The sequence below is a fragment of the Oncorhynchus masou genome, chromosome 7, assembly GCF_036934945.1.
Source record: "Oncorhynchus masou masou isolate Uvic2021 chromosome 7, UVic_Omas_1.1, whole genome shotgun sequence".
NCBI lineage: Eukaryota > Metazoa > Chordata > Actinopteri > Salmoniformes > Salmonidae > Oncorhynchus > Oncorhynchus masou.
In genome coordinates this window covers 19956857-19975724 of record NC_088218.1, presented here as the reverse complement: position 1 = coordinate 19975724, position 18868 = coordinate 19956857, and the positions used below count along the sequence as shown (strand labels likewise).

The 18868-nt window shown below is 43.5% G+C and overlaps 1 protein-coding gene across 4 annotated transcripts in view; it reads right to left on the bottom strand.

The window, feature by feature from the left end:
- Window positions 1-2227: 2227 nt before the first annotated feature.
- LOC135543479 (neuronal membrane glycoprotein M6-b-like) overlaps window positions 2228-18868 on the bottom strand; it is a 43650-nt gene continuing 27009 nt past the window's right edge. For 2 of the 4 annotated variants that reach the window (XM_064970766.1, XM_064970764.1), the window contains exons 2-7: window positions 9966-10152; window positions 9568-9727; window positions 8793-8961; window positions 7595-7668; window positions 7263-7328; window positions 2228-5343 (exon numbers count right to left, since the gene is read on the bottom strand). In XM_064970766.1, coding sequence (XP_064826838.1) covers window positions 5200-5343; window positions 7263-7328; window positions 7595-7668; window positions 8793-8961; window positions 9568-9727; window positions 9966-10152 — 800 coding nt within the window. In that variant the 3' untranslated portion in view covers window positions 2228-5199. Of the gene's footprint in view, window positions 5344-5745; window positions 6534-7262; window positions 7329-7594; window positions 7669-8792; window positions 8962-9567; window positions 9728-9965; window positions 10153-10467; window positions 10695-18868 lie in introns of those variants that run through there. The other 2 variants (XM_064970763.1, XM_064970765.1) reach the window with 2 other exon arrangements.

The following is an 18868-nucleotide window of genomic DNA, read 5'->3' as shown; positions in this document are numbered from 1 at the left end:
GCAAACCAGTCATTTTTACAGCAGGGTTCCCAAACTGGCAGCCTGCAGCACACCAAGTTCTCTCGGCATATACAGTACCAGTCAAAAGTTTGAACACACCTACTCATTCAAGGGTTTTTCTTTATTTTTTACTATTTTCTACATTGTAGAATAATGGGGAAGACATCTAAACTATGAAATATCACATATGGAATCATGTAGTAACCAAAAAAGTGTAGATTTTAGATTCTTCAAAGTAGCTACCCTTTGCCTGGATGAACATTTTGGACACTCTTGGCATTCTCTCAACCACCTTCACCTGGAATGCTTTTCCAACAGTCTTGAAGGAGTTCCCACATACTCTGTGAACTTGTTGACTGCTTTTCCTTCACTCTGCGGTCCAACTCATCCCAAACCATCTCAATTGGGTTGAGGTTGGGTGACTGTGAAAGCCAGGTCATCTGATGCAGCACTCCATCCCTCTCCTTCTTGGTCAAATAGCCCTTACACAGCCTGGAAGTGTGTTGCGTCATTGTCCTGTTGAAAAACATGATAGTCCCACTAAGCACAACCAGATGGAATGGTGTATCGCTGCAGAATGCTGTGGTAGCCATGCTGGTTAAGTGTGCCTTGAATTATAAATAAATCACTGTCACCAGCAAAGCACCATCACACCTCCTCCATGCTTCACGGTGGGAACCACACATGCGGACATCATCCATTCACCTACTCTGCGTTTCACGAAGACACGTTGGTTGGTGGAACCAAAAATCTAACATTTGGATTCATCAGACATATTTCCACCGGTCTAATGTCCATTGCTTGTGTTTCTTGGCCCATGCAAGTCTCTTCTTATTGTCCTTTAGTAGTAGTTTATTTACAGCAATTTGACCATGAAGGCCTGATTCACAGTCTCCTCTGAACAGTTGATGTTGAGATGTCTGTTATTTGAACTCTGAAGCATTTATTTGGGTTGCAATTTCTGAGGCTGGTAACTCTAATGAACTTATTCTCTGCAGCAGAGGTAACTCTGGGTCTTCCTTTCCTGTGGCGGTCCTCATGAAAGCCAGTGTCATCATAGCACTTGATGGAAAGAAGGAAATCAATTTCACAAATTAACTTTTAACAAGCCACACCTGTTCATTGAAATGCATCCCAGGTGACTACCCCATGAAGCTGGTTGAGAGAATTCCAAGTGTGTGCAAAGCAGTCATCAAGGCAAAGGGTGGCTAATTTGAAAAATCTGAACTATAAAAACACTTTTTTGGTTACTACATGGTTCCATCTGTTATTTCCTAGCTTTGATGTAGAACATTTAAAAAACTTTTGACTGGTACTATATATAATGTTTTGTTGGACATAAGACTACAAAAACACTGGGACGTGTGATTTTTTTTACTTGGAAATCGGTTCCAACGTATTCCCACACATTATAGAAAGATACATGTGATCGTATACAAATGTAAGGAAGGTTTGAAATGATTGTTTTAGTCAAATTTGCAGTCTAAAAATAATTGACCCTCTGCTCAAGAAAAAACATTGTCCTGTTCCAGGGTCTTGCATTAAAACATGAACCAACCTGAAACACTATCAATACGGTCTTAAAATGTATGTTTTTGTGTGTTGAAATAAAGTTGCCCATTTTAAACCTACTTTGAAGTAATGTGCTCCATCTGTGGAGTGCGTTTGGTCTTCCACTGACCACTGTACTGTCGGTCAACTGTAGGCCAAATACACTGCTATCCTAATTTGCTCCTGATCTTGGGTCAGTTTTGTATTTCCCCCACTAATGGTAAAGCTTACGATTAGGGGAGGGGATCCTAGATTTGTACCTAGGGGAAACTTCACCCCGGAGCGACCCTTGGTCTTAAATCAATGGTTTTGGACTACCATTTTAGGAAATGAATAATGCTACATTTTCCCACCAGGTGGACTCAGCATCTCACAAAACTCTACAAAGGCAACACGCCAAGGTTGTCCCATCACTGTGGTTGAGGGTGAGCACTGGGGCGCGTTCAGCGGGATGCAACATTTTGGAACGTTCAGATAGCCCATTTCTATGTAGAACAAACACGCCTCTCTGATACATAGAATAAGGAATCACATCAGCTATATAAATGGTATTTCTATCTGCAACATTCTACAATGTTTGGCAACTGAACTGTTCAGAGCACATTTGTCATTCATCTCATTGCATGTGTGTTTAACAGGAAGTCCAAACTTGTAAGAAAGAGACAGATGGCAGCTCTTTCACGATAATAAAAAATATCGGTTTTTACTAGAGAAGGTTACAAAAATCATCACTATACAGGAATCATAACTATTTGAAACTTTAAAAAGAAAAGCAATTATGAAACGACTACAGGGACTACAATGTCATCCAAGGTACAATGGATATCTTTAAAAAAAAAAGAGAGAGTTGAGTAGGGGCAAAAGCTGCCTACCATAGTTGTCAGTACAATTGACGACACATCACCTGAAAAACTTCAAAGACACAGTCATGTCGCCTTCATGCAATAAGGAGGAAACGACAACACACCCTGACTGACACGCATCTTATATGAAACGGCACATGCCCTTGCCTACGTCGACCTGGTGGCAAAGCACACTGTACTATATCAAACATAACACACATGGGAATATAGTCCTTTTTTCAGTATTTAGACGTTTGCACACGTGGACAATACCGACATGCCTTTTCATATGAAAGTTAAAAGAATCATCGTTTCACTGCTGCAAGGAAGATCACTCAAGCTTTGGGACTGTAAGGTTCTTTCTGCAAAAAGATGATTCTGAGGTAATTGACTTTACCGTTTCGAGCCCTAGTTGTTTTGAACGGTGTCAGCCATTTTACTTTGAATTCTTTTGAACTTAACATGAATTGGGGTATTTAGAGTATACTGTACGTAGGTAGAGAACATAGAACAGAACAAGGCTATGTCACTAACTCAATTTAGACTAAAATGCAGATAGAACCTTATAGTCCCGGAGAGCTTGAACTAGTCAGTGATCATTATTATAGAATCGGTTGTGATAATAAATGATATTGAAGAAAAAAAAGAACATTCCTGACTTGTTATATTGTAAACATCCAAATGGTATCTGTTCATATAACAGGCCTAAAAATAGGAGATGAGTCACTTACATTTTGGCTTGCCACAGTAAAATAATCACAAATAATGTCAAAGACAAGTTCGTCATTACTTTAGCACAGGGAAAGATTCAGCAGTCTAAAACTGATTTTAAAAAAACATTGAAAACCATTTGGTACATTTTTTTTCTCCACATTTCAAAATGTACACAATACAAGCACCACCGCCATCATGACTCTGTACTTGCTTCCTTCTCACAACATACTGTTTTAAAAGATGTCACATTACTATTATATTTAATGCAGAACTAGTAATAGGATGCTAAACATATACTCCAAAAGGAAACATTTACATATTGGTCATCAAAAGGTAAAATAGCATGGTAAAACATTAACCGTGCTCTCCACATTCAGGAGATGTCAGTCAATAGAACTTCCTTTGGGGCGGTCCGTATATTTACAGGTGAACTTCACCCCTTTAAGGGTGGACGTGTCTTGAGGAAAGCGAACGTATGATTCCCTTCACAGTTGTGTACAATGAACAAACATTGGGACTTTTGCTAAGTTCACTTCAGCTGTGGCCTTGCCTTGTAACAAGCACATGCTTAATCAGTAAGGTGTTAGCCTGGTGCCAGATCTATTTGTGCTGTCTTGCCAACTCCTATGGTCATTATCATGCCAAACATAGGAGCGATACAGCACAAACAGATCTGGGACCAGTCTAGTGGAGTTTTTATTTAGGTTAAGTACCTGAGGTATATATAATGTATCACTTACAAACAGAACAAGGCAATCTGACCTTGAGTGTTGGTTTGTCCTGTGGGTTTAGAAGCAAGGAAAACCTGCCATGCAGAGGGCGAGGTGGAGGTTCACTAGCCTGGTCCCAGATCAGTCTGTGCCGTCTTGCCAATTCCTATGGTCATAATAACACGACAATGACCATAGGAGTTGGCAAGACAGCACAAACAGATTTGGGACCAGGCCAGAGGTTCATCTGAAGGTCAAAGCATTGTGTTAGCACTGCAGACAGCTGCTGACAGAACTCCTGCTTTGGGCCAACAGTCACGTTAGTGCATGTGTCCAATCCAGTTAGGGTACAGCACATGTTTTTCTCCTCAGGCCAAAATGAAGAATCACTCAACAGAAGTAGCTGGATGTCAATAAAGGAATGGGAAAGTTAATGTAATAGTAGGAATATTTTCTAAGAGAGGCACCCTGAGATGCTGTGTATGTAATGTATTCATGTTTTTTTTTTAATTCTACTTTACTTTTTTCTATTTTTAAATAGTGCAACGTATCAAGCATTTCCATTTTTTTTTTAAACAAAAAACTAAATCAGGTAAAACAGGTAAAAGGGTTGTGATAAAATACCAGAGATAAGAGAAAACTAGATAAATATAATAATAGTAAACCTGTCATACTTTGTAGTATAAAAAAACAAAAAAACATTCATACATACACATTCACACAATATATTCATATATATAAAACACCAAAAAACAGGACATTTTGTGGCACGCTTCCTCAGGAGTTGTGCGACAGTGACTGTTGTTAGGCGGTTATTAGGAGCTGTGTTAGTGCTGTGCTGTGATTGGCTCAGAGCAGTTAGGCTATGGCAGCAGGGTTGCACTCAATAACGGTCCAATCGAGAGCAAACGTTAGCAAACAGGAAGAGGTACCACCTAACCTGAGCTCATCCAATAGGAACTTCTTATATACCTGTTCCGTTTGAAAACGTTTGCTCCGATTTGGACAAAGGACCTGATTCAGAGGTGAGAAAAGTGTGCGCAACTCAGACTTGTCCACTGATGTCAATGGAAGACATGGGCTGCATTTCATATACACAGGCAGTCCAATTCTGATATTTTCTTCTCTAATTGGTCTTTTAACCAATCAGATAAGCTCTGAAAAAGAATTGATGTGAAAAGATATGATTGGTCGAAAGACCAATTAGTGGGGAAACAAATCAGAATTGTGCTCCCTGTGTAAATGTAGCCAAAGTGTGACAATTTGAGTTGAGCGCACATATCTCAAGTCAGAACACCGCCCATAGTGAAGGAGACCCAGGTGTTGGTTTTACCCAGAAGGGGGTTGGAGGTTAGGTGTGAGGAAGTGTGGTTGGCCGGTTCTTATGAGTAAGAGGAGTTGAGACCCTCCTTGGAGCCACCCTCCTCCGCGTCGTCGTCCTTTGTCTTGATGTCCTGGTACTCGTTCTGGTTGCAGGAGCTCCTCAGGTAGGCCCAGTTCGCCGACAGGATCATCAGATAGTGGATCTGTGGAGAGAGAGAGAGGGGGGAGCGAGAGGGGGGGGCAGAGAGGAGGGAGGAAGGGAGAACAGAAAGGGAGGGAGGAGGGAGGGAGGGAGGGAGGGAGGGAGGGAGGGAGGGAGGGAGGGAGGGAGGGAGGGAGGGAGGGAGGGAGGGAGGGAGGGAGGGGAAAGGAAAGTGCATAGGGCGGTGGCCAGTGAGAGGGTTAGTTAGCCAAAGCAAGCTACATGAGTAGAAGCTACATGTCATGTTGACCAGTCTACCTGATGTCAAATGCGACACATTAGCATTGCTACTGTACAATGTCAGTATTCTTTAGGTTAGGTTGGCTAGGTTAGTATTAGTTAATTACAGTGGGGATTCATTTTCTCCAAACAGTCACTATCCTAAAAAGAGAGGACAATGGTCTTGGTTTTTCTTCACATTTTATGTTTATTTTGCATAAACTAAAAAAAGGCACAACGTCTTTCATAACAAATATCACAAAGAGGCACAAGCCTAAACAAGCTAAAAAAAAGACTTAACTTCAAGCTAGACAGTTGGCACTTGGGGGAAAGATATTAAAGTGTCGTTGGAAAGAACTATATCCTTCGATTGGAATAACTACAGAATATTACAGTAATCTGAAGCTAGATACAGCAACACAAATATTCCCTTGTTCTTACACTGGCACCGTCCCTTTGTATGGATGAACTATCCATCCTCAATGCTCTGTGGCTGCTCTACTCGAATGAACTGGTCAACCTCACCATAGCCTTGACTGGTGGTCCCACATGGTACTGTACTGGATCAGTACTTCTAGGTACATATCCTGTCTGGAGAGAGATTGTGAGGGACCTCAGCCACGTTGGCTAATCATGCACTCACTAGTCCCCTCAGTGTGGTTCAAAAGGTGTGTGTGGCAATAGGCTTGGACGCTAAGGCACATAGATCTATCTGTATTACGTTGACAGTAGTGTACGTTTCTCTATATGCTACAGTACATACTCTCCTCACCACCATTCGGTCTTTCTTTCTCTCCATCTTTCTTCCTTCCTTTAAACCGTCTTTCTATTTTTTGCTCCCTCTGCTATCTACCATTTCTCTCATTCTCTCGCTCGCTAATATGACTCGGAGAACTTTGTGGAGCGGCGGCCGCCGTGGCTCATAAACTTGACAACAGCATAGTTATACGTGGTGGCCATCATGTAGATCAGCTGGGAGGGAGAGACGAGAAGACAGACTGGGGTGAGAAACAAAGTCAATGACCAGGAGGCCTTTGGGAGGCCGTTGCTATTATTGGGTGGCATCTGGCTAGATTTATGCAGTACTGTACCGTCACATTGCTTCACATTGCATACATCTACAAACAAAGTCAGATTGCTACGGCGCACACAATTTCAGATGGCTGTCTACGTGCTGAATCTTCTCACACCCACTAATGAGCAATCCAAGTTTGGTGGAGTAGCTGAAAGGCATTAAGCCCTGTTGCCTCAGTGGAGAGCTTGGCCTCATGACCCCATTACTGATTCCAACTGAGTTCATCTAGCCATCTCATAATGACAACCACACCGATTGGATAAAACAGCTTAATTATTTGCAACAAAAACAAATCATTAGTTCCACCTATGAAGACTTAAACACCCTATAGAAGTCTTATTCTATCATCTCTGGTGCAAAATACCGTGTGGACAGAGTCTCTTGTGAGGCATTCCTCTCCTTTGGCCACAAAGCAAATGTGTGTTAGCCAGGAGCTCTTTCATCTGGCCCATGTCAGTGTGTGTCCAGCCAGAAGCTATAGGGCAGACTTACACCCTCAGGAAAACTGAGTCAGAACCATGAAGCGTGGAGGAGGGATTACCATGGCAACAAATCAGCGTGCCATGGCAACTCATGCAAATGATTCAAACATGGGGAATTCGGGATATAGGGCATCGAAAGCTTACCAATGCAATGAGGGTGGCACCTGCCCCAGCACACGCAACAATGTACAGGTGGAAAGACAGGTAGAACTGGAAAACATGGAGACCGATCTCTGGTTAGTGATGATACGTTCTTTGATTGACACTCATAAAATATGTCCTTTCCACAATCAGCCTCTGTATAATTGCAGTACAGTGATGAAGAACATTATATTTTTGCGCTTTTGACAAATGTATATATATAAAAAAATTATAATAAGAAGTGAATAGGAAGGTTTATATGATATTCCTATTATATGAGGTTTATATGATGTGTGTAAAGGTTTACAGGAGGAGGAGAGGGTTGCCGTTCTCACCTCGCTGGTGCTACAGATGTCTCCTAGTGTTGATCCGCAGGCTTTTCCGGGTGTTGCGTTCCATGGGATAATACCTACGCGATCAGGAACAAGAGATATCGGTTTAGGAGCGACAACTGTGGCTTTAAGACAGGCCCCATTCAGGGCAGAGTGGCCAATCACTTCAATTGTACAACATTTGGTGGGTAAAACCAGTTGAGTTGACGTAATGCGATAGCAGATGTTAACACGTCCTCTCATTCAGATGTATAACCGTTTATACCATCTTGTCATGACCTCCGCCGAGGCCGGCCCCTCTCCTTGTTCGGGCGAAGGTCGGTGGACGACGTCACCGGTCTACGAGCCATCGCTGATCCATCTTTCATTTTCCATTGTTTTTTTTTTCTACACACCCGGTTTTCATTATCCAATTACATGTACTTGTATTTAAGCCTATGTTTCCCCCATGTTTGTTGTGCGTGATTATTTCTATGTTCAGTTCGAATCATGATGGCTGGTTTTCTGACGGGTGCTGTGTTCACCCGTGCGTTATAATTACCCTTGGTTATTGGTCAAGTGTATTTGTTTACCTTGTGCCTTTATTTTATGAGTAAAGTACATTGCTCACTCATTTTGCTCTCCTGCGCCTGACTTCAGACACCAGCTACACTCACCTTCTGACACATCTGCCATTACAGAGGACAGATGATGCACTGCTTCAGGGTGATGGTAACAGTCGTAAACATGATATGGATGTCGATGCAGTAAATGACTTAAACACCCTATAGATATTGACATGTAAAGGTTAAGTGTTATCAGCACCCGTAGCAAAGGGATAATGTTTATAAGATACAGCCTACATATGTCAGACTGCATTAGGCTCTTATGCAGGGCTATATCGTGATATGGCTCATATACAGATGCGTTGTGCCGGACGCTATAGGCAGAATGGCCGTCACGTGAATATGGGTCACACTCCTAAATCAAATCAAATGTATTTATATAGCCCTTCGTACATCAGCTGATATCTCAAAGTGCTGTACAGAAACCCAGCCTATAAAACCCCAAACAGCAAGCAATGCAGGTGTTGAAGCATGTTGGCTAGGAAAAACTCCATAGAAAGGCCAAAACCGAGGAAGAAATATGTGTGTGTAAACTCATGAACCAGGTTGACGTAATCACACGGATCAGTGTGTGTGTGTTACCGAGTGACACTCACCGTACTGCCTGACATCCACACAGATGGAGTCGGGATCGGTGATGTTGGCCATGGGGGACTTCATGGCAGCACAGGTAGTCCACATGTTGTAGAAGAGGAAGACTGGGATGGCTGAGAAGCCAAAGATCCCCAGGAAGGCCAGGCCCAGGATATATGTAAGGAACACAAACTGATGAAGAGAGAGGAGTGAGTGACATCATCATCCTCGTCGTTATCGTCAATCATCACACAAGCATTTCGCAACACCCGCAGTAACATCTGCTAAAAATGTGTACGTGTGTAATAGAATTTGATCATCGCCATTTACCGTCATTGTAATCTACTGCTACACAAAACACTGTACTGTGTATAACTATCCCTCAATACAACGTCACCTAATGACCGAGGAGATTTAAAACCAAGCTCGTCACCATATCGTCACCCACATTACCCTGATACCTGACACAGTACCTGGTTAGAAGGGTGGAGAAAGTTTCATACGCCATTAGCTTGGCGACACTCGGGAGAATACAACCGTCCTCATGGCAGCCTTAAAGGCTGATGTTACTGGACATCTGCAGCAATTACACTAAACAGGCTCCAGAGGACAAACTGTGGCAGTTACCCTCCAGGGTTTGTGTACAGCTGTATGCGTGCAAATGCATGCACGGCGTGTGTGTGGTTGTACATGTGTGCATGTATTCATGAGTGCAATATGTGTGTGTGTGTATACATGCATGCGTGACTGTATTTGTGTGTGACCATATGAGTGTGTGTGTGTGTATTCATGTCTCACCGTGGCTGTGATGCAGCGGCCACACACGGTGGTCTTGAACTGGCTCTGCAGCTCCTTCTTGACGGCACTGGTGGTGTAGAAGCCCTCAGCCAGCAGGATGATCCCATAAACAAAGAAGAAGGAGGCGATGCCGTAGATGACGTACTGCATGGTCTGGATCCTGCTCGGACAGATATAGTCCATACGGTAAACAATGTGAAGACAGGCACATTCATATTGAATAACCTGGATAAGACTTGTTCAAAGACATATACCTTAACAAACTGTAAAAGGTTGACATATAGGTAAAGACATACAGGAGATACATTCAGAGAAAGTAAGATCCCTTTCTCTCCCACACACACACTACCACACCACCCCCCCCCACACACACACACATACACACACACACAACTTACACGATGGTGAGGGTGGCATGGTCAGTGGTGATCTGGGAGAAGTGGTTCTCCAGCATGGTCAGTGTGCCGGTCAGCGCCACATGACCACACCCGCAGAACAGAGCCACGCCCGAGAAACAGAGGATGGTGGCCACCAGCGAGGCGTAGGGCACGCCGCCCAGACACTTGATGCAGCATTCGAAGCAACCTGCAGAGGGAGACAGAGAGGACCTTGCTGTTATTGAGCTACATTAGCCTAGAACTCAGCCTCTTGCTACATTATAATGTAGGCACACATTGCAACTATACTATGTATGTATTTGTCCTGGAGAGCAACGGTCACTGCTTAATTAATCATGAATTAGTGAATTCCTAAATGCTAAATGTGATCCGATTTAGCAGCCCATGTCATATCTGACTGAGAAAGGGATTCACTGTATGCTGTAGCCTGAAACTCTTGAGGATTAGCATTCTTGCTAACCTGTGTTGAGTAAACAATGTTTGACAGAAACAACCAACTCACATTTACAGTAAAGTTGATACAGTAGTCTCATTGTCTCCAACCAAGAGCCACTACATGTCTTCTCTTCATCCATCTCAACCATATTGGAAACATTTTCACTTCATCATTGCAACTTTCCCAGTTAGAATTGACACGCTCAAGCACCCAGGAGTGTTCAATTTGACATGTGTTCGTTAGTACAAGCTCCCATCTTCCCCTCTACTTCCCCAAAAAATAATCCCTTTCCTTTGTCTTCATAGAGAAACCTTTTGACCAATGGCATGAATAATGCACCATCTAATTCTAAATTAAAACCCTTTTAACCAATGGCATAAATAATGCACAGTCTAATTCTAAATAAATGATTGCTACTTATTGTCAGAGCAGTGGTTTCTGGGCCACAGGCAAACAGACCTGGGCCGTGTTCATTAGGCACCAAACGGGAGAAAACAGACAAACAGGGAGGGACTACCTGAACTTTTTTCATTTTCAGCTTGTTTTCGTTTTCCATTGCAATGTGTTTTTCTACGCTGTGCCATAATGAACACAACCCAGATGTGTGGAACTGCGGCGAGTTCAAATCCTCCCCAGCACACAGAGTGGTCAGATCTCCTACTGGATATTCAGAGAACGAATACAGAACCAATGCTAGCCAGTGCTAGCACCACTAGATGCTAGCGTTGACCTTTCACTTCAAGCATTGCTAGACTAGATCACTGACCAGTCCTCTGTGCACAGCACCCAGTCATACCATCTAAATGGACACTACTAGTTCAACACAGGCAGGATGAGAGAGTTTTGAGGGGTATACTGTATTAAATAGTACTGTGTCATATGGTGAGTCAATGGTACCCTGATATTTTGCTTTGCCAATGGCAGCTACAAAACTCCACAAAATCAAAACTCTATAGCGTAGCCATGGATTCTATTCTATTTGTTTTGTTTCAAGACCATTCAATCTGATGTCGCATCGGCAGTGCACTGTGATAAGCTCACAGAGACGGGCAGGGTTGTAATGAAGGACCATTGTGGGAGGCAGTGGAGCGGGTTTGACAGTGCTATGGTTGCTGGTTCCTCAGAGGAGGCAACAGCAGTGTTGTTAGAGGGGAAAAGCGAGAACAAAGGAAAGAAAAATGAGGGGGAAAAAACACATTACATTGAACACAAGTGCGAAAGGCTTATGTAACTGCCAGTTATAAATAGCATTGCAAACGTGGGATGTTACATCGGGGAAGATATTGCGCTCTTACATGTGCCACTGTTTCCATGACAACCTGCTCCAATTGCCATCTCTCACACTAATTACAGACCGGCAAATATCTCCAGGATTGTTACGGCTGTTTCTTTCACAGTTATTCCTCCAAGTAAACAAATCCATTATGATTTTATAATTTTCCGTTTTGGAGGAGGATGTAGCCATAAGTTTATTTTGTCGTACTCAATTGATGAGGCTGAAATGAATGTCGGGACAGAACCCGACTGAAAAGAAGGGGCCTATAGGCTATTCCGTTTCTATAGTGACGGGTGACAGAGTCGACTGTTAATGACATCCACAGGCCAACACCAATGGCATCCCATAATATCAGGCAAAGCATTTAGTCGCCCTCACTAGTGTTGCTTCCAACTGACAATTCACAGGACTATATGGACTACAACGTCAACTGGATATCAACAGTTTGCTACAGGCATTGAGATAAGAGTATGACAGAATCTCGTCTGCATAATAGTGATACTTCCAGACAGCACGAAGGTTGGCTTATCCAGAAAACACAAAGGGTTAAACCTAAGAGGCAGCTGCTGCTGAGCGAGAAGCTGAGACTCCAAGATGAGGCGTTGGTTGGTTGCATAAGAGTACGGAGACGGAGCGAGCGTTGCATAATGGATCTCTGTCCCATTAATGTTAGTGAAGTACCAAGGCATGGCATGGATGGCCGTGTAGGGGCCACTAACTACTAACTCCTCCCATCTCTGCGGAAAACCAGGCTAAATGGGTTGGGTTGGTCGATATGTGCCCCTAGTCAAAAGGACAAATGAAATGGTTTACTTCCATCTCAAAAGACAACCATCCTGGCAGAGCTCAAAAGGGATTGGTCGAAATGGGACAAACAGGTCGGGCCCCCTTAAGTCTTGTGCCCCCTCGTCAAATGGAATGGTCCACTTCCTGCTTTAAACTGTGGGCCTGAACATGCAACATCTGAGAAAAGAACCTGGCTAAAAGACCAGAACTCAAAGGGGGTTTGTCAAAATTGGACAAACAGGTCGGGCCCACCTGAGTCTTGTGCCCCCTTGTCAAATGGAATGTTCCACTACTACTCCACTTCCTGCTTTAAACTAGGGGCCTCATCCGGGGCTATGCTGCCTGTGGCAATGCCAGCTGAGCTGACCGTTTATCATCACAGTTAAAGTGCACTAATGGGAAACAGACAGGCATGAGCGGACGGCCTCGGCGGACCACAATGGAAATCGATGGGGCTATTCATTATAGGCGAATTTAGGTGACAGAGCGAGGTCGAGTCCATCTCTCTCACTTTTCCCTGCTTCTCTCTGGGGTGAAATATGAGAACTACAGGGCCCCAATAGAGCTATGGACAGAGACCTCAGACCAGTCAAAAGGCTACATATCTATATGCCCAGTAGAGCTATGGACAGAGACCTCAGACCAGACACAAGGCTATATATCTATATGCCCAATAGAGCTATGGACAGAGACCTCAGACCAGACACAAGGCTATATATCTATATGCCCAGTAGAGCTATGGACAGAGACCTCAGACCAGACACAAGGCTATATATCTATATGCCCAGTAGAGCTATGGACAGAGACCTCAGAACAGACACAAGGCTACATATCTATATGCCCAATAGAGCTATGGACAGAGACCTCAGACCAGACACAAGGCTATATATCTATATTCCCAGTAGAGCTATGGACAGAGACCTCAGACCAGACACAAGGCTACATATCTATATGCCCAGTAGAGCTATGGACAGAGACCTCAGACCAGACACAAGGCTATATATCTATATGCCCAGTAGAGCTATGGACAGAGACCTCAGAACAGACACAAGGCTATATACAGTGGGGCAAAAAAGTATTTAGTCAGCCACCAATTGCGCAAGTTCTCCCACTTAAAAAGATGAGGCCTGTAATTTTCATCATAGGTACACTTCAACTATGACAGACAAAATGAGAAAAAAAATCCAGAAAATCACATTTTAGGAGTTTTAATGAATTTATTTGCAAATTATGGTGGAAAATAAGTAGTTGGTCAATAACAAAAGTTTCTCAATACTTTGTTATATACCCTTTGTTGGCAATGACAGAGGTCAAACGTTTTCTGTCAGTCTTCACAAGGTTTTCACACACTGTTGCTGGTATTTTGGCCCATTCCTCCATGCAGATCTCCTCTAGAGCAGTGATGTTTTTGGGCTGTTGCTGGGCAACACAGACTTTCAACTCCCTTCAAAGATTTTCTATGGGGTTGAGATCTGGAGACTGGCTAGTCCACTCCAAGACCTTGAAATGCTTCTTACGAAGCCACTACTTCGTTGCCCGGGCGGTGTGTTTGGGATCATTGTCATGCTGAAAGACCCAGCCACGTTTCATCTTCAATGCCCTTGCTGATGGAAGGAGGTTTTCACTCAAAATCTCACGATCCATGGCCCCATTCATTCTTTCCTTTACACGGATCAGTCGTCCTGGTCCCTTTGCAGAAAAACAGCCCCAAAGCATGATGTTTCCACCCCCATGCTCCACAGTAGGTATGGTGTTCTTTGGATGCAACTCAGCATTCATTGTCCTCCAAACACGACAAGTTGAGTTTTTACCAAAAAGTTCTATTTTGGTTTCATCTGACCATATGACATTCTCCCAATCTTCTTATGGATCATCCAAATGCTCTCTAGCAAACTTCAGACGGGCCTGGACATGTACTGGCTTAAGTAGGGGGACATGTCTGGCACTGCAGGATTTGAGTCCCTAGCGGCGTAGTGTGTTACTGATGGTAGGGTTTGTTACTTTGGTCCCAGCTCTCTGCAGGTCATTCACTAGGTCCCCCCGTGTGGTTCTGGGATTTTTGCTCACCGTTCTTGTGATCATTTTGACCCCACGGGGTGAGATATTGCGTGGAGCCCCAGATCGAGGGAGATTATCAGTGGTCTTGTATGTCTTCCATTTCCTAATAATTGCTCCCACAGTTGATTTCTTCAAACCAAGCTGCTTACCTATTGCAGATTCAGTCTTCCCACCCTGGTGCAGGTCTACAATTTTGTTTCTGGTGTCCTTTGACAGCTCTTTGGTCTTGGCCATAGTGGAGTTTGGAGTGTGACTGTTTGAGGTTGTGGACAGGTGTCTTTTATACTGATAACAAGTTCAAACAGGTGCCATTAATACAGGTAACGAGTGGAGGACAGAGGAGCCTCTTACAGAAGACGTTACAGGTCTGTGAGAGCCAGAAATCTTGCTTGTTTGTAGGTGAGCAAATACTTATTTTCCACCATAATTTGCAAATAAATTCATAAAAATCCTACAATGTGATTTTCTGGATTTTTTTTCTCATTTTGTCTGTCATAGTTGAAGTGTACCTATGATGAAAATTACATGCCTCTCATCTTTTTAAGTAGGAGAACTGACTAAATACTGACTAAGTAGGTGGCTGACTAAATACTTTTTGCCCCACTGTATCTATATGCCCAATCGAACTATGGACAGAGACCTCAGACCAGACACAAGGCTACATATCTATATGCCCAGTAGAGCTATGGACAGAGACCTCAGACCAGACACAAGGCTACATATCTATATGCCCAGTAGAGCTATGGACAGAGACCTCAAACAGACACAAGGCTATCTATCTATATGCCCAATAGAGCTATGGACAGAGACCTCAGAACAGACACAAGGCTACATATCTATATGCCCAGTAGAGCTATGGACAGAGACCTCAGACCAGACACAAGGCTATATATCTATATGCCCAGTAGAGCTATGGACAGAGACCTCAGACCAGACAAAAGGCTACATATCTATATGCCCAATAGAGCTATGGACAGAGACCTCAGAACAGACACAAGACTATATATCTATATGCCCAGTAGAGCTATGGACAGAGACCTCAGACCAGACACAAGGCTATATATCTATATGCCCAGTAGAGCTATGGACAGAGACCTCAGACCAGACACAAGGCTACATATCTATATGCCCAATAGAGCTATGGACAGAGACCTCAGACCAGACACAAGGCTACATATCTATATGCCCAGTAGAGCTATGGACAGAGACCTCAGACCAGACACAAGGCTATATATCTATATGCCCAGTAGATCTATGGACATAGACCTCAGAACAGACACAAGGCTATATATCTATATGCCCAGTAGAGCTATGGACAGAGATCTCAGACCAGACACAAGGCTACATATCTATATGCCCAGTAGAGCTATGGACAGAGACCTCAGACCAGACACAAGGCTACATATCTATATGCCCAATAGAGCTATGGACAGAGACCTCAGACCAGACACAAGGCTATATATCTATATGCCCAGTAGAGCTATGGACAGAGACCTCAGACCAGACACAAGGCTATATATCTATATGCCCAGTAGAGCTATGGACAGAGACCTCAGAACAGACACAAGGCTATATACAGTGGGGCAAAAAAGTATTTAGTCAGCCACCAATTGCGCAAGTTCTCCCACTTAAAAAGATGAGGCCTGTAATTTTCATCATAGGTACACTTCAACTATGACAGACAAAATTAGAAAAAAAATCCAGAAAATCACATTTTAGGCGTTTTAATGAATTTATTTGCAAATTATGGTGGAAAATAAGTAGTTGGTCAATAACAAAAGTTTCTCAATACTTTGTTATATACCCTTTGTTGGCAATGACAGAGGTCAAACGTTTTCTGTCAGTCTTCACAAGGTTTTCACACACTGTTGCTGGTATTTTGGCCCATTCCTCCATGCAGATTTCCTCTAGAGCAGTGATGTTTTGGGGCTGTTGCTGGGCAACACAGACTTTCAACTCCCTTCAAAGATTTTCTATGGGGTTGAGATCTGGAGACTGGCTAGTCCACTCCAAGACCTTGAAATGCTTCTTACGAAGCCACTACTTCGTTGCCCGGGCGGTGTGTTTGGGATCATTGTCATGCTGAAAGACCCAGCCACGTTTCATCTTCAATGCCCTTGCTGATGGAAGGAGGTTTTCACTCAAAATCTCACGATCCATGGCCCCATTCATTCTTTCCTTTACACGGATCAGTCGTCCTGGTCCCTTTGCAGAAAAACAGCCCCAAAGCATGATGTTTCCACCCCCATGCTCCACAGTAGGTATGGTGTTCTTTGGATGCAACTCAGCATTCATTGTCCTCCAAACACGACGAGTTGAGTTTTTACCAAAACGTTCTATTATGGTTTCATCTGACCATATGACATTCTCCCAATCTTCTTATGGATCATCCAAATGCTCTCTAGCAAACTTCAGACGGGCCTGGACATGTACTGGCTTAAGTAGGGGGACATGTCTGGCACTGCAGGATTTGAGTCCCTGGCGGCGTAGTGTGTTACTGATGGTAGGGTTTGTTACTTTGGTCCCAGCTCTCTGCAGGTCATTCACTAGGTCCCCCCGTGTGGTTCTGGGATTTTTGCTCACCGTTCTTGTGATCATTTTGACCCCACGGGGTGAGATATTGCGTGGAGCCCCAGATCGAGGGAGATTATCAGTGGTCTTGTATGTCTTCCATTTCCTAATAATTGCTCCCACAGTTGATTTCTTCAAACCAAGCTGCTTACCTATTGCAGATTCAGTCTTCCCACCCTGGTGCAGGTCTACAATTTTGTTTCTGGTGTCCTTTGACAGCTCTTTGGTCTTGGCCATAGTGGAGTTTGGAGTGTGACTGTTTGAGGTTGTGGACAGGTGTCTTTTATACTGATAACAAGTTCAAACAGGTGCCATTAATACAGGTAACGAGTGGAGGACAGAGGAGCCTCTTACAGAAGACGTTACAGGTCTGTGAGAGCCAGAAATCTTGCTTGTTTGTAGGTGAGCAAATACTTATTTTCCACCATAATTTGCAAATAAATTCATAAAAATCCTACAATGTGATTTTCTGGATTTTTTTTCTCATTTTGTCTGTCATAGTTGAAGTGTACCTATGATGAAAATTACATGCCTCTCATCTTTTTAAGTAGGAGAACTGACTAAATACTGACTAAGTAGGTGGCTGACTAAATACTTTTTTGCCCCACTGTATCTATATGCCCAATCGAACTATGGACAGAGACCTCAGACCAGACACAAGGCTACATATCTATATGCCCAGTAGAGCTATGGACAGAGACCTCAGACCAGACACAAGGCTACATATCTATATGCCCAGTAGAGCTATGGACAGAGACCTCAGACCAGACACAAGGCTATATATCTATATGCCCAATAGAGCTATGGACAGAGACCTCAGACCAGACACAAGGCTATCTATCTATATGCCCAGTAGAGCTATGGACAGAGACCTCAGAACCAGACACAAGGCTACATATCTATATGCCCAGTAGAGCTATGGACAGAGACCTCAGAACAGACACAAGGCTATATATCTATATGCCCAGTAGAGCTATGGACAGAGACCTCAGACCAGACACAAGGCTACATATCTATATGCCCAGTAGAGCTATGGACAGAGACCTCAGACCAGACACAAGGCTACATATCTATATGCCCAGTAGAGCTATGGACAGAGACCTCAGAACAGACACAAGGCTACATATCTATATGCCCAGTAGAGCTATGGACAAAGACCTCAGACCAGACACAAGGCTACATATCTATATGCCCAGTAGAGCTATGGACAGAGACCTCAGAACAGACACAAGGCTATCTATCTATATGCCCAATAGAGCTATGGACAGAGACCTCAGACCAGACACAAGGCTACATATCTATATGCCCAGTAGAGCTATGGACAGAGACCTCAGACCAGACACAAGGCTATATATCTATATGCCCAGTAGAGCTATGGACAGAGACCTCAGACCAGACACAAGGCTATATATCTATATGCCCAATAGAGCTATGGACAGAGACCTCAGACCAGACACAAGGCTATCATATCTATATGCCCAGTAGAGCTATGGACAGAGACCTCAGACCAGACACAAGGCTATATATCTATATGCCCAGTAGAGCTATGGACAGAGACCTCAGACCAGACACAAGGCTATATATCTATATGCCCAATAGAGCTATGGACAGAGACCTCAGACCAGACACAAGGCTATCTATCTATATGCCCAGTAGAGCTATGGACAGAGACCTCAGACCAGACACAAGGCTATATATCTATATGCCCAGTAGAGCTATGGACAGAGACCTCAGACCAGACACAAGGCTATATATCTATATGCCCAGTAGAGCTAT